The following is a 14,617-nucleotide window of genomic DNA, read 5'->3' on the forward strand; positions in this document are numbered from 1 at the left end:
CACGCCGTCGTGCTGCTGCTGGACGGAGTCTTCCCCAACCTCTCCTTCTCCCCTTGCTGGATCAAGGCGTGGGAGACGTCACCGGGTTGCACGTGTGTTGAACGCGGAGGCGCCGTGGTTCGGCGCTTAGATCGGAATCAACCGTGATCTGAATCGCTACGAGTACGACTCCTTCATCCGCGTTCTTGCAACGCTTCCGCTTAGCGATCTACATGGGTATGTAGATGCACTCCCCTTCCCCTCGTTGCTAGATTACTCCATAGATTGATCTTGGTGATGCGTAGAAAATTTTAAATTTCTGCTACGATCCCCAACATTAACTGCAAGCCGACGCCCACCCCGGTCGACACGAAGGCGAAGGTCTCTGCTCTTGAGGGGTCTCTTGCGTCCGATGGAGCGTTTTATCGCTCTATTGTCGGTGCTTTACAGTACCTGACGCTGACTTGCCCCGACCTGCAGTACGCTGTCCAGCAGGTGTGCCTCCATATGCACGCCCCGCGTGACTCTCACTGCACTCTGGTGAAGCGTATTCTCCGTTACATACGCGGCACAATGTCTTTGGGACTCACCCTAACGGCCTCCGCCTCCACCAACCTTGTGGCCTACTCGGATGCCGACTGGGCTGGCTGCCCCGATACGCGACGCTCTACGTCAGGCGACTGCGTCTACCTTGGGCCATCGTTGATCCTTGGTCATCGAAGTAGCAGCCCACGGTCTCCCGCTCCAACGCCGAGGCAGAGTATCGCGCCGTGGCTAATGCCGGGGCCGAGTGCTCTTGGATACGTCAGCTGCTCCAGGAGTTGCTTTGTGATGTTCACAAGGCCACTCTTGTCTACTGCGATAACGTCAGCGCGGTCTACCTCTCCGCCAACGCGGTGCACCATCGACGGACGAAGCATTTTGAGCTCGATATTCACTTCGTGCGCGAGTAGGTTGCCTTTGGCCGTGTTCGGGTTCTCCACGTGCCGACGACGCAACAGTTTGCTGATGTGATGACTAAGGGATTGCCTACTCCCGTCTTCGAGGAGTTTCGGTCCAGTCTCTGTGTCTCCGACGACGCTTCGACTGCGGGGGGTGTTGAGTATGTATTTTGTACTGCACGTATATTGGAGTTGTGGCCCACCTCCTAGTCTTGTATAGTTGAGGTAGAGGTCTTCCCTTGTATTATATATATATATGCGTGCACCAGCATCCCAATCAATCATCGTATTGCAAATTATCTGTCTACAATTAGGAACTCGCTATTACGAAAAATAAAAGTGTCTAATTTCAAAAATAAAAGTGACTCAACTTGATCATATTACCACGTCCTCCTTCAGCTGCATATATTATAGGTGACGGGCAATATGTGGTGGAGAATATCCATTCGCAACGTTTTTCTTTTTAACATCGACAAAATGCTGTCCACTAGTTAGAGGATGCTTCCAATTAACAGTTATCTCTCGTAGGGCAGTGTAGGGCCTTGATCCAATCCTGGGCTACTTAAATGGCCAAGATGGGCCTTAAAGTTCACACTAATCAATACAGTGGGTTGGGCTTGACTGCCTGACCCACTCCTCTCAGCCCAATGACAGTTTTAAGTGTGCTGCTCTCTGCAAGTCAGTAGAACACGCCACAGTGATAAATATAAACACACCAGATAATCCAGGTTATAAAAAAAATTAAAAATCAGCAGTGCTACCAGATAATCCCGGGCGGCAACCGCTTCCGATCCAATCCAAGCTGTAGCAGCTACCCAGAAAACTAAAACCAGTAGTAGTACGCATTGGTTCAGATGCAAGGGCCAGTCTTTGATTTGAATATAGGCGGCTGGCGAGTGCAACCCGGGCATGTGCATGCACCACAATAATTGCCACAGTTTATGCTTGTCACCAAGTGGTTCCAATAGCGAAACCATTTTATAGTACTACACACAAGAACTTTATATACGCTCCGCTTTGCAGGAGTCCTATCCCCCAAAGCAAGCTCACCACACCAACGGCAAGCATTGGCTTTAACTAATCGCGCGTCCGTCCAGCGATTAGCGCATTGACATCGGGGACGACTGACCTGCATTAGCGCCGGTCGTCAGTCCATGGCCGAGGCTGAACGTGGTTAAGCTACTACGTACTCCCTCCGGTCATTTTTACTCTACATATTAGAATTCTTTAAAGTCAAACTTCAGAAAGTTTGATCGTATTTATGTAAAAAAATATCAACATTTATCATACTAAAGTTATATAATATGAAACTTTAAATTATGACATATCTATTGATATTGATTTCAGATTGTGAATGTTGATAGTTTTTTCTATAAAGTTGGTCAACCTTTATGAGACTTGACTTCAGTCAAATCTTATATGCGAATTAAAAATGACGGAAGAAAGTACTTTTAAGTTTTAATCCATGGCGGAGGCGGCCATTGGACGAGCGAAACGGGGGAGAGGCCGCCACGTACCGGTGATGGCGGGCGGTGGACGAGGAGCGCCGGCGCCGCTGCCGGCCGGCCGGCCGGCAGGGGGAGTAGAATACTGGACGTGGCGGGGCGCGGCCATGTGAAACGAATACGGGTTAGCACAATTTAATTTAGTATATAAAAGTGGACAGTGGTGGACTGGTGGTGTGCTGAGATGGGTAGATGCTTATCGCAGATGAAAAATCGGGAAAATGGCCGGCCCGCACCTTGTGATTGCAGTTTGTCCCGCCATTATTGTATATATGTTACACTATTAAACCCTTTGCCTCAGCAGAAAACCCGGCGGTTAGATTCTTTGTACTTTGGCAAAATGTCAAGGCGATGCTTTTCCGCCCGTCGATCGATCAAAGGTAACGTAGCGCGGCAGAGCGTACATGCTACGCTGACCTTTCCCACGGCCTATATGTAATGTACGCGCGAGCGAGAACAGAGCCGGGAAGGCGTTGAAAAATCCAAGTAGCCGCATCAAGGCCGGCAGCGGGGCTAGACCGGGGCCAAGACGCCACAAACGGGGCTTGGAAGATCCAAGCCCGTGGCAGCTAGCCGTGCGCTTAATGAACAGGACAAGGCTGGACATGCCAGTTTTTTTTCCTTAAACGACAGGGTTTTGCTTGCTTAATCAAGCCTTATTATAGCACTAAAACGAGTATTTAACAAAAAACTACCACATTTCATGGAATCGTGCCTACAAACTACCACCTTACAAATTTGTGTCAAAACCTATCATTTTTTCACTAATCTTTGACTAAAAACTACCATGTTGAGAAAGTGCCCGATTCGCCTCTACTAAACGCGTTTCTGACAGGATGGGCCCACCTGTCAGCATCAATTTTCTTCCTCCTACTCCTCCTTTCTTTGGCATTTCCTCGAACACCTCGTGTGCACTCCACGCTCTTCTCCATGGCGACGCCCCAGTGAAGCGCCGGAGACGGCGGCGCAACCACACCGGTTGGAGCCGCATCCCCAACCACCCCGTGCCGCACCCGTCACCATCGTGAGCGCCCGCTGCTTCCCCTCTACTGCCCCCTCCCTCGGTTACTTGCGCATCAACGCCGTGGCCGAGCGCCGGAGCTCGTGCGCCGAGCCGCACCCGCACGCGCGCGCTCGTGGCCGCCCCTCGCCATGCGCACCATGGTCGTCGTCCCCGTACCACGCGCGCTTGCCCACACCTGCTACGCCCGGGCCGCGCCCCCGCCATGCACGGCTCGCCACTGTCGTGCCCCTTGTGCTGCTCCTCGCATGTTGCAGCTCCCACGGCCGTGCCCCCGCCTTCGGCCGCCCGGACTCCCCGCATCCGCCGCCGCCGCCCTTCGCTGCTGGAGCCGCTCGCTGCGGCAGTCGCTGGAGCCGTGGGTTGGCGCTGGAGCCACCGGAGCTGCCGCGGGTCGCTGCTGGAGCCACCGGAGCCGCCCGCCCTGCGCCCTTCGCCGGCGGCCGCGAGCTCCTCGGCCGCCTTCAAACAGATTTTGCTAATGTGCCACGTCAACGCTTACGTGTGGGCCCAACCGGTCAGAAACGTGTTTAGAAGAGGCAAATCGGGGTCTTTTCAGACATGGTAGTTTTTAGTCAAGAATTAGTAAGAAAATGATAGTTTCGACACAAATTTATAAAGTAATAGTTTGTAGGAACGTTTTCACGAAATGTGGTAGTTTTTTTGTTAAATACTCCACTAAAACGTACCCCTTCATTCCAAATTGCTTGTCGTAGATATGGATGTATTAGATCTATTTTAGTAGTGTGAGTAATCGAACTCGGGCTTTTTCTAAACCGCTGGTGACTCGGTGGCAGCGCGCGACGCGACGTCCACGTACGCGCGTATACACACGTACTCCTACAAGCGTCCACGATTTGGTGCACCTAACAGTTCGTCGTCGAGTTCCCTGCCCTGCCGCCGTCCGTCTAAAACAGAGCGGCCAAAAACAAAGGGAGAGAGAGGAGGAGAAAAGGAGGTCTCAATTCTCAGAGGCCACGCGCATCCATCCCACGAAACCGTCCAAAACAATAATAAACAAAACAAACAGACCAGGAGAGGGAGAGAGGAAAAAAATATATACATAACTATATTGGCAATGGCAGCTTAGCTAGGGGCAAGTGGGGTGGGCCCCGCACGCGCAAGTTTTACTTTTCGAGCCGCCCGGTTTTGTCGTCTCCCCCGTCCGCTCCCCTCCCCCCTCCCCCCTCCCCTATTTCCATCGCCACCCCCCTCCCCCCCTCCCCATTCGTCCCCCTCTGCTTCACGCCACAGCTCACCACCGCGCGCGCTCTCTCGACCCGCGCGAGCCGAGCCTCGTACGCCCTCGCACCACTGTTCGCCCCCTCGCGACTGCTTGCCCGGTTTCTCGTCGCTCGAGGTGCCCACTAGGGAGGGGGATTCGGAGAGGGAGGAGATCGCCGGCGGCTGGGCTCCGGCCGGAGGACTCGGCGGGCGGGATCCACCTCGCGCTTTTCTTGGCGCCCCCCCATGCCGTGAGCGAAGCGGCGAGCGCCATCCTCTGTTCCCCGGGGGAGATCTTGCTCCTGCCTGCAGCAGCTGAGACCCGAGCGCCGAGACCGAGAGGAGGTAGCGCCCGCCGACATGGCCGGCAGCGACGAGGTCAACCGCAACGAGTGCAAGGTCCGTCCTTCTCCATCCTCCTCCCTGGTTTGGCGCCTCCCGCGCCTGTTTCGGGGCACTAGCGCCGCATGTGCAGGCCTCCGTCCTTGCGCTCGTGTCCGGGTTCTCGTTTCCGGGCCGCCTTCTTGCCGTGTGGGCGCCGCCGCCCGCGCGATTCTCGATTTGTGCCGCCCCCGCCCCCGCCGCTTTACGGCCGAGTTGAGACGGTGGGAGAGGGGATTGGGGCCTGGCCTGCGATTTCTCGCTCGCTCCGTCGCTGCCTTTGTTTCCCCTTTGGGCTCAACCCCAATTTTATTCCCCTCTCGCCTGCCCCGGTTGTTTTAGGGGGGTGCCCGGCCGATACTAACACAGCACAGCTACCCAACAAGCAACAAATCATTCATCCGCATCCATCCGTCCGGCCGTGCGCGCGCGCGCCGCAGAGCGTCGGCCCAAAGCTTGCATCTTTTCTAGCAAGACGCGACCGCAACACGGCGCCTCGCATTGCGCTCCTGTCCGCGCGCGAATCAGCAAAGAAATAGGAGGATTCCTTTCGTTTCGTTTCGTTGCGAGGTGTGATTGGGAGTGTTTTTTGTTGGTGGTCTCTGTCTCACTGTTGCTGCTGGCTTTGTCGTGCTGTGCAGACGGTGGTGCCGCTCCACACATGGGTGCTCATCTCCAACTTCAAGGTGTCGTACCACATGCTGCGCCGCCCCGACGGCACCTTCGAGCGCGACCTCGCCGAGTACATGGACCGCCGGGTGCCCGCCAACCCCAGGCCGGTGGAGGGCGTCTCCTCCTTCGACCACGTCATCGACCACTCCGTCGGCCTCGAGGCGCGCATCTACCGCGCCGTCGCCGGCAACGCCGCCGCGGCCGCCGAGGGCGCCGCCGCGCTCACCCTGCCCATCCTCGAGTTCCTCGGCGGGGCGCCGTCCCCGGAGCCGCTCCCGGTGATCATCTTCTTCCACGGCGGCAGCTTCGCGCACTCGGCGTCCAGCACCACCATCTACGACAACCTCTGCCGCCAGTTCGTGAAGCTGAGCAAGGGCGTGGTGGTGTCCGTCAACTACCGGCGCGCCCCGGAGCACCGGTACCCGTGCGCGTACGACGACGGGTGGGCCGCGCTCAAGTGGGCGCAGGCCCAGCCGTTCCTGCGGAGCGGGAGCGACGCGCGGCTCCGGGTGTTCCTCGCCGGCGACAGCTCCGGCGGCAACATCGCGCACCACGTGGCCGTGCGCGCCGCGGAGGAGGGGATCAAGATACACGGCAACATCCTGCTCAACGCCATGTTCGGCGGCGTGGAGCGCACCGAGTCGGAGCGGCGCCTCGACGGCAAGTACTTCGTCACGCTCCAGGACAGGGACTGGTACTGGAAGGCGTACCTGCCGGAGGACGCGGACCGGGACCACCCGGCGTGCAACCCGTTCGGGCCGAACGGGCGGCGGCTCAGGGGCCTGCCGTTCGCCAAGAGCCTCATCATCGTGTCCGGGCTGGACCTCACCTGCGACCGGCAGCTGGGCTACGCGGAGGGCCTCCGGGAGGACGGGCACGACGTGAAGCTGGTGCACCGCGAGAAGGCCACCATCGGCTTCTACCTGCTGTCCAACACGGACCACTACCACGAGGTGATGGAGGAGATCGCCGAGTTCGTCCGAGCTAACCTCCTGTAGTACATACACCAGCCCAGTCGTCTCGTCGTGGATGAGCTCGCCGTCCGTCCCGACGCAATCAAATACGTACGTACGTACTGCTGCCTATAGGAAGCTAAATGGTAAGCTTGACTTATACTAGTATCTCTTATACTACTGCTGCCGGTGCTGCCGGTGCTGCTGCTGCTGCTGGTTGGGGATGTCATCTTGGAGCCCGGCAATGGCTTCCGGCAAGTGATCTCTAGGCTCCAAAGGGGATCCCCACGTCTGTGCGTCTGTCCTTCTGATGATAAAACTCAATGGCTCGACCTCGTCGGAGCGAGGGAAGCCATTGTCGTCCCACTAATTGTTCCGCCGGCCGATCGGTCGGTGTGATCCTTGGAACTCCGATGATCTGTATCCATCCATGTGTTTGCCTCTGGGGCTAAGACAAGAGAGAGAGTGCCTCCGCTCCAGCATGTACCATTTGACATTGGTTGATGGAGAGGAGCATATTATTTCACCTTCATCCTCTGTTGCTGCTGCCTGCTTATCCTTGAGGGAAGATGTGTCTAACGTTATGTGTACAGTGATCGATCGATCGATCAACGGTGAGTCTTTTGTTGCTGTTGATGTGGTAGTTTCTTTCTTGTGTCAGCTACGGGTTGGGTTGGATTGGATGGTGCTCTCTCAGCTCACTCTCGTCCAATCCGTGCATGTGAAAAATACACCTATCTATCTATCTATCTATCTATCTATCTATCTATCCTGTGTGGTGATGATATATGCTTCTAGTCCAGTCCAGACCAGTAGTAGTCTAGTCTAGGCTAGCAGTATAAATTCTCCTCTAACTTTTTTTGTATCTTTCTCTCCTTTTCTGGTTGATGTACTCTGATCTGATGATCCTTATGTATACACATGTTTGGACTTTGGACTGCGAGTGCTGTAACGCGTGTACTGTGCTTGGTTGATCCATCCATTCCGGTTTTTTTTCATCCACATGGGTGTCGGTGAAGAATGTGGTACTGGTAAAAGTAGATGATGCCAACATTTCGAACCAATTATGTTGGATATGCAAGGTTTTTATTTCTTTGATTCTCAAATACTAGATGGAGAGTACCACGGTACTCTTGTCGTAGGGCTTTGGTTCGGGGCGATGATGATGGCTGTTTTGTCCATTGCTCCTGGCGCCACGTGGCGTCGTCACCTGCGTGCCTCCACGCGAAATTTGGGCAGCTAGCTAATTCTGTGGCGGGTGTACTTGGGTGGAACGGTGGTCTGTCGGCGATCGGAAAGTGATGTGTTGCGTCCCGTTCCGGTGGCCGTTGCGTGCCCCCGTTGCAACGCGAATGGACCGGACCGTGTCACTTCCCCCTCCCTTCCTTGTGGTTGTTGCCTTGTAGGAGTAGTAGCTGTTGTGATCTGATCACGCTGCTGCTGGGGCTGTGGCTGGTGTGGGTGAATGTGACATTATTCTGCAGTGAGCGCGTGCGTGCATGCAAGTCATTCTTGCACGCAGGAGGGCCGTGCGTGCTTTGCCAATGGCGTGCTGCAGCTACCCATTTCGGGCGCTCAGTCGTGCGGGAGAGGGCGCCTCGTACGGGATGGGAATAGGATCCTCTCGAGGCAGAGAGGGACAAATGGCTGGAGCAGTGTCCAAAACAGCACCGCAACATCTGTGTTGCATTTTTCTGCTGGGAGTTGCAGCATTGCCTGGCTGATGATGAAAAAAGAGAGGCGTGGCATCATCTGCGGGGCGGCGAAGGGCCGAGGGCAAGGAACGGAGGGAGGCTGCTGCTGGCTTTCTCGTGCGCTTTAAAGTCACGGAGCGCAGCGCAGCGGTTGAAAACATTGACGCTCGCGAGCAAAGGTGGCGCAAGTCTCCTGAAAAAGACAAACGGGTCCTGCTGCGCTGCCCCGTGTTCTCATTTACTGCCGCTCTGCATTGTATATCCGCCCCGGCCACGGCGCGGCGGTGGCATCCATCCGCGGCAGCCGGCCGGCCTCGATCGCGGCGTGCAAAGTCAAGGCGGCGTTTTTTGGAGTTCCCCCGGCGGGCGGGCGGGCGGGCGGGCGGCCTCGTTCCCTTTCGGCTTCTCCCCCGTCCACTCCAACCACCTTTGCTTCGGGTTTCCTTTCCTTTCCTTCTACTGCTGCTATACTGGCTGCTACTCCTGTCACTGCCCCGCCGGTCGGTGTCACTCGTCGCTCGCTCGCCCGCCGTGTCCATCTCTTCCAATTGTTTCTTCTCGGACGGACGGACCGGCGCCGGTGTGGGGATTAAATTGGCAAAAAGATCTACTATTAGACATGGATGGTAATTATTTTCCTCTCTTCTTTTCTGGTGCTTCATCCATCTCCATCCATGCGCCAGAAATACCACACCTCAATTCTGCTCCGCTCACACCTAGGTTAGACATTGTATAGAGGTTACGTCAATCAATTCAGAGGGAGTGCTAATAAATTATCCAAATAATTATTGTTACTCTTGTGTCTTTCTAGGCGCATGATTAACCGGGGCAGAAAGGCCGAGATATTATCCGGGAGGTGCGTGTTGCCGGCTTGGCGGTACCAGACACGAACAGTGCTAAAACAGTAATGCCATGTGTTCCGCTCCGGGCGGTACAATTATGCACGTCGGAAGGTCGTACCGAATCCAAATCTTTCTGCGAGAAATAATCCTGGCCCGTTCGATTTTTTGGCTGGCTTGCTGGCCGGTACTCGTGGCCTCCGGCTGGCCATGTGTAAAACGCTCTTTGCTTGGCCGAACCTAACACTCCGCCAGGCTCATTTATGTGCGTCTGTACGTGGTACGTACTGGAGCCGGCGACGTCTAATTAAGCGGCTCCGGCGGACAAATCTTCCCCTTATCTCCAGACCTGGACAACCGGGAAACCGACGCTCGGATGAATAGTGAGTCTAATTTATGGTCCAATTGGTCAAAATTGGACCTCGGAAAGCGCGGGCGCATTATATTTTGTAATGGAGGGAGTACTAGTTAAGAGCGAATTTTCACTTCCTTTTTGATAAAAGGGGTCTCTCACTTTCCCCAGACCCACTTGTCCTAGAATGAGGCAGCAGCCGTCACAGGTTCGCCTCTTCGACGATGCAGCAGCAGTAGGCATCACAACATGAGGGTGGGCTGCTTTCTGCTAAAATCCTTCCCTGATGCAACAACTTGCCAACATGCATCTTCATCTGTCCAAACCTTGCCCTGGAAGAGTTTCTCGCTACGTAAGGGCAACTCTAACTGATCCCCTAAAAGTTTATGGAGGATCCAATGGAGTAAAGTTGGCGGAGGAAAAATTTACTCCACTAACTGTGGCCGCACATAGCCGCATGAACTTTATACTTAGTGGAGTAAAAACAAAATTGTGTAGCTTTTTTTATCCTAGACGCATGAACTTCACACACTACACAATATATATCATAAAAACATTCAATTTAAACATGCATAATATAACCGCTATAACTGTTGACGCTCGAAAATGGCATGATCGCAAAGAGTGACTTGAACCTGTAGCAATAAGTCAAAATTTTGGTTGTAAGTCATTATTGGATGGCTCTCTTCGAGAAGATCAAGATGGATACAAAGATAGTCCAAAACGGAGCTCAGATGCAAGAAGTACGGCAATTTCAGAAATGCCCGTGTTGACATCAGATTATGATATGTCACGAAATGTAATTAAGATCACCTAGGATGGAAAAAAATTCAACATGAAAGTTCTTCATCTCGTCGAAACGGATGAAGTTGATATATAATTCGTCTTAATCCAAGGTCATTTGCAAAATTACGAGCCAAAACAGTGCAATGTTGCAAAAACTATGGACATGGCCGGACGTCCAAACCTCCTGTTGTGACCGGACTGTCCGGAAATTAGGACCAGACTGCCGGTCAGGCTCGTCAAAATCATCCAAACCTTCTATTATGACCGGACAGTCCGGTCCAGATCGAAACTGGAGTTTTTTACGAATCTGATCAGTATAAGGGCGATTCGGCCTTGAAGATGACATCGAATCAAAAAAACATTCAACATAAAAGTTGTTTTCCTCGTCGAAACGGTCAAATTTCCTTTTGGGCTCATCTTCATCCGAGGTTGATTGTGGCCTGTGCGACCCAAAAACCGAACTGTTGTTTCAGACTTGCCTAAATCCGAGTTCGGTTAATTTTGGAAAGATTTGAATTTGGAGTCCTTTTCTTGTAGGGAAGTCCAGCCGCCTCATAAATAGATGAGAGGTGATGGCCGATTGAAAAACAATACACAATCAACAAAATCACCTACCACCTTTTACCTTTATTTTTATCTCTCTCTCTTGTTCTTCTTCTCCCTCATTCTTCGTTCGTTTTTCTTGTTGCAGGGCGGCGAACCTCGAGGCCCTATGAGCTATCGGGTCGACCTAGGGCAGCCCATAGCCGCCGCGCACCCTGACGGGGTCCCTCCCGGGCATGTGAGGTTTCGGGTCTACAAAAGCGCCCGCCGGATTGCTTGTGTATCGCGCTTCCGGCCGGGTCTCCTTCAACGTGAGGTGCGGTGCATCACCCCCGGCGTCGAGGGTACATGGTGACATGTTCATGTGCGAACACACTTTTTGGTGAGTCCATTGGGGACGAAGCTTCGAACGGTCTCCGGCCTGTTCTTGCTACGAAGAGATCGTCATCAAATTGCTGCAATCCACAAAGGTAATATGAATACCCAATTCTCCTTTGTAGATGCAAATAATCCATATGTTGTTGCTAGATCGCCTAATGAGCATAATGTATCGGCTAGCCCTAGTTTTATTAATCATGCATTTAATTATGTGCAAGAGCCGATGCAACAAAATCTCCATGCTTCTACCTCATATAATTTTAACAACATGCAACATATGTATTCCAATTCCCATGCATCGGCAACCCCACAAACTCATATGTCGATGAACAACATGATGAGTTTGGTCAATCAAGTTGAAACGCCCCATGTAGAAACTTTCAATGTCATGCAACATAGTGTTTCACCTTTTTATTCGTAGGCGACTAATTTGCAACATGTTAATCCAAACATGCCGACGGATAGGGGAATTGGCCAATTACTCTCAACCGTCATGTTAGTAATTTTTCAGCACCATACGGAACTATAGATGATCATAATTCGGCTCCACACCTTCATGGTTATAGCCAAATAAGTGAAAATTTTGCTGGAGTGCACATGCCATCATCTAATATTGTAGCATATAATGCATGCTCTAGGCAATTGGAGAATTTCGGCAACACTCATGAATCATTGCCGAAAGAGTCTGAAAGTATTGCAGAGCAATCCCTTCCAGAAGCAGTTGTGGCTGCGTTAAAAAAGAGCTTGGCACAAAACAAGAGGATTAGTGCTCTTTGCCTTGAACAATATGAAAAGGAGGTTGTTTCCTGATTATGCTGCGATAAAGGCTAGAGTTTTGCAAGAAGATGAAACTTCATCAATTGATAGAGTTGGCGAGAGAGCATATAGTTATACAACAGTGCATACACCTCCACCTAGTACCACATCATATTATGCACCCCCTACACAGTTGCAAAATTTCGGCAACACTAACGGTTCATTGCCGAAAGATCTTAAAAGCATTGAGGGGCAAACTGATCTAGAGTGGGCTGAAATTGAGAGGGGAGTTAAAGCTTTGCGCGATAGGGTGCAAGTACTTCACCAAGAGAGAACTGATAGGGAATTGGCTCAAAGAAAAGAAGCATTGCCAATTGATATAACCGGTGAAAAGAATAATGATTTAGAAGCTAAAAGTTCTTTGGTTGAAAAAGCCGAATCAAGTAGTATATATTTCTAATTCATCAAATCCAAAGAGGCAAGCATCACTGAGAAAGGGCATGGCAAGCATAGGAAAACAATAGTGCTTGATTTTTTTAAGTTAATGGAACCTACTTCCTGCCATATTAGTTCCATGCCGTAGAAATTGACAACCCTCAAGGACAAGAGCAAGTAGCCTAACAAAGTTCGGCTGACAAGGATCTTTAAAGTAATGATGCATGGAATCAACAAAAAGATGATGATAAGGCGTTGGGGAGCCATCCAAAGATGGAGCAAGATATTGTTCAAGTCACACCACCAGCATGCTCTCCCAACATATTTGAAGAGGTATGCCTAGCAAGTAATTCACCAATTTTCTAATTTGGTCGCAACTTCATAGTTGATGCATCTACTAGAAAAATTCTCATAAGTAATTTTGAAAGACCAATGAAGAGGTGTAATTTACTTGTTAGTAATAAAAATTTTCTAGAGAATATCGGTCAACCCATTGTGCCATTTATAAAGACCGATAGTGAATTATTATTGCAGCCAAGGCTTTCGCCATTGCTTTATCTAAAGTTCAAGTCAAATTGGGTAGCTTTGCTTATTTCTTACTTGGCTTACACTTGGTATCAATTCGGACATGAATGTTCTAACTATCTTCGTTTTAGAAATTTAAAGCCAAAGTTAAATTCTATTGAGAAATCCCACGCTAATATAATATCTTATCCAAAGACATTGGAGATAGAGTGTAAAACACAATGCATAGCCGAATGGAAGACTCCAAATCTGAATACAAAGCCGTTCTCACAACAAGATCGGTTCGAGAATAAGAAGTATACCTTCAATTCAAACACGTGTGATCAAATATTTGATTTTTTGTTGACAAATAATTATATTAGAATTCTTGATCACCATGTTAAGCCATCAATCCAAGGAGGAATGCATTGTAGCTTGCATCATTCGTTCAAACATAATTTCGAAAATTGCAATATGTTTCACCAAATAGTTGAATTGGCCATTGAAAAAGGACGATTGAAATTTGTTGAAACACCAAGAGATGACCAGTCTAATCCGATTGGTCCTGATGGCAAAAACTTTTTGCATCGGCTTCATCAAGCCTTCCATTTAAAGAGAAGGTAAAAACTGCAGGTCACGGGATCAAGTTTTCAAGTAAAGAAGTTGTTGAAGAGCAAAATGAACATAATCTTGAGGGCGAGAATTCCATTAAAGCTACAATGAAGGCGCCAAGGACTGGGGGCAGCAAGCAAATCCAATGATCAAGGAAAGCAATGCAAAAGAAAACAAAGGCTGAAATAAGCGCAAGTGTAAGAGAACAACAATCACCTTTGTTAAACTATTGAATAAATATCAAAAGAAGAGTGAAGAGAAGAATGCTTATCAGCCAAATCATGCAAAGAAACCAAGATCACCCCACGATGCAAATATGAGGATCGGTATTGGCAAAGTGAGAATTTTCATGCAACATATTCATATCCTTATTTTGGGCCACCAATGCCAATGTTGTGGATGCCTCCCTATGCTCATATAGATCCATATCCATCATGGGACATGTATGATACAAGGGCACATTCTCCATCTTACTTTAGACCATCTCACCAATATTATGCAGATCCGAGAAGATCAACATTTGAACAATCACATGTTAAAGACCATTTCAATCATAAGGAGTCGGTACGGAGCTCAAGGAAGAAGAAAGAGCCGGTCTAGCAAGTTTACCGCGTTAAAAGAGATGGTCGTAAGAGTGCTACTTTAGATTTGATCTCAAATGAAAAAGAGCCAATTGAAGTGTTGACATTGGTTACTAAAGGCAATGAGATAAAGCAACCAATTATTGAGAGTCAAAGTGCCAAATCTGGAGAAAAGAAGTTGAGAGTGCACAAGGCCAAGAAAGAATTGCCATTGGTCAAAACAGAAACACAACCGAGATGCCCACTCAGCTTATTGTATTGGCAAAAGAAGGAATTGCAAAATCTTAGTGCACAAGAGCTGAGAAAGAAGAACATGGCATGGGTTACCAAGAGGATCAATCAAAACAAAAATAATGTGCATGCTTCTATTGCAACAACACTATTGCAGGATGCTGCTAATGCAACACTACAATCAGAGACGCTTCGATGAAACTGCGTGCAATGCATTAATCGCAACAATG

At 50.5% G+C, this 14,617-nt stretch overlaps 1 protein-coding gene across 1 annotated transcript; it reads left to right on the top strand.

The window, feature by feature from the left end:
* Positions 1-4,741: 4,741 nt before the first annotated feature.
* LOC125517624 (gibberellin receptor GID1) lies at positions 4,742-7,208 on the top strand. The gene is made up of 2 exons (XM_048682834.2): positions 4,742-5,069; positions 5,693-7,208. Exons 1-2 carry the CDS (start codon positions 5,031-5,033, stop codon positions 6,719-6,721), a joined length of 1,068 nt encoding a protein of 355 aa, XP_048538791.2. The 5' UTR covers positions 4,742-5,030; the 3' UTR covers positions 6,722-7,208.
* Positions 7,209-14,617: the final 7,409 nt, after the last annotated feature.

The sequence above is a fragment of the Triticum urartu genome, chromosome 1A, assembly GCF_056163025.1.
Source record: "Triticum urartu cultivar PI428250 chromosome 1A, HENAU_Tu73, whole genome shotgun sequence".
In the NCBI taxonomy this organism is placed as follows: domain Eukaryota; kingdom Viridiplantae; phylum Streptophyta; class Magnoliopsida; order Poales; family Poaceae; genus Triticum; species Triticum urartu.

Excerpts from the sequence above, each read along its gene's own strand:
- LOC125517624 (XM_048682834.2), top strand. The coding sequence starts at position 5,031 with ATGGCCGGCAGCGACGAGGTCAACCGCAACGAGTGCAAG. Across the intron at positions 5,070-5,692 it reads TCAACCGCAACGAGTGCAAG|ACGGTGGTGCCGCTCCACAC; the intron begins GTCCGTCCTTCT and ends CGTGCTGTGCAG.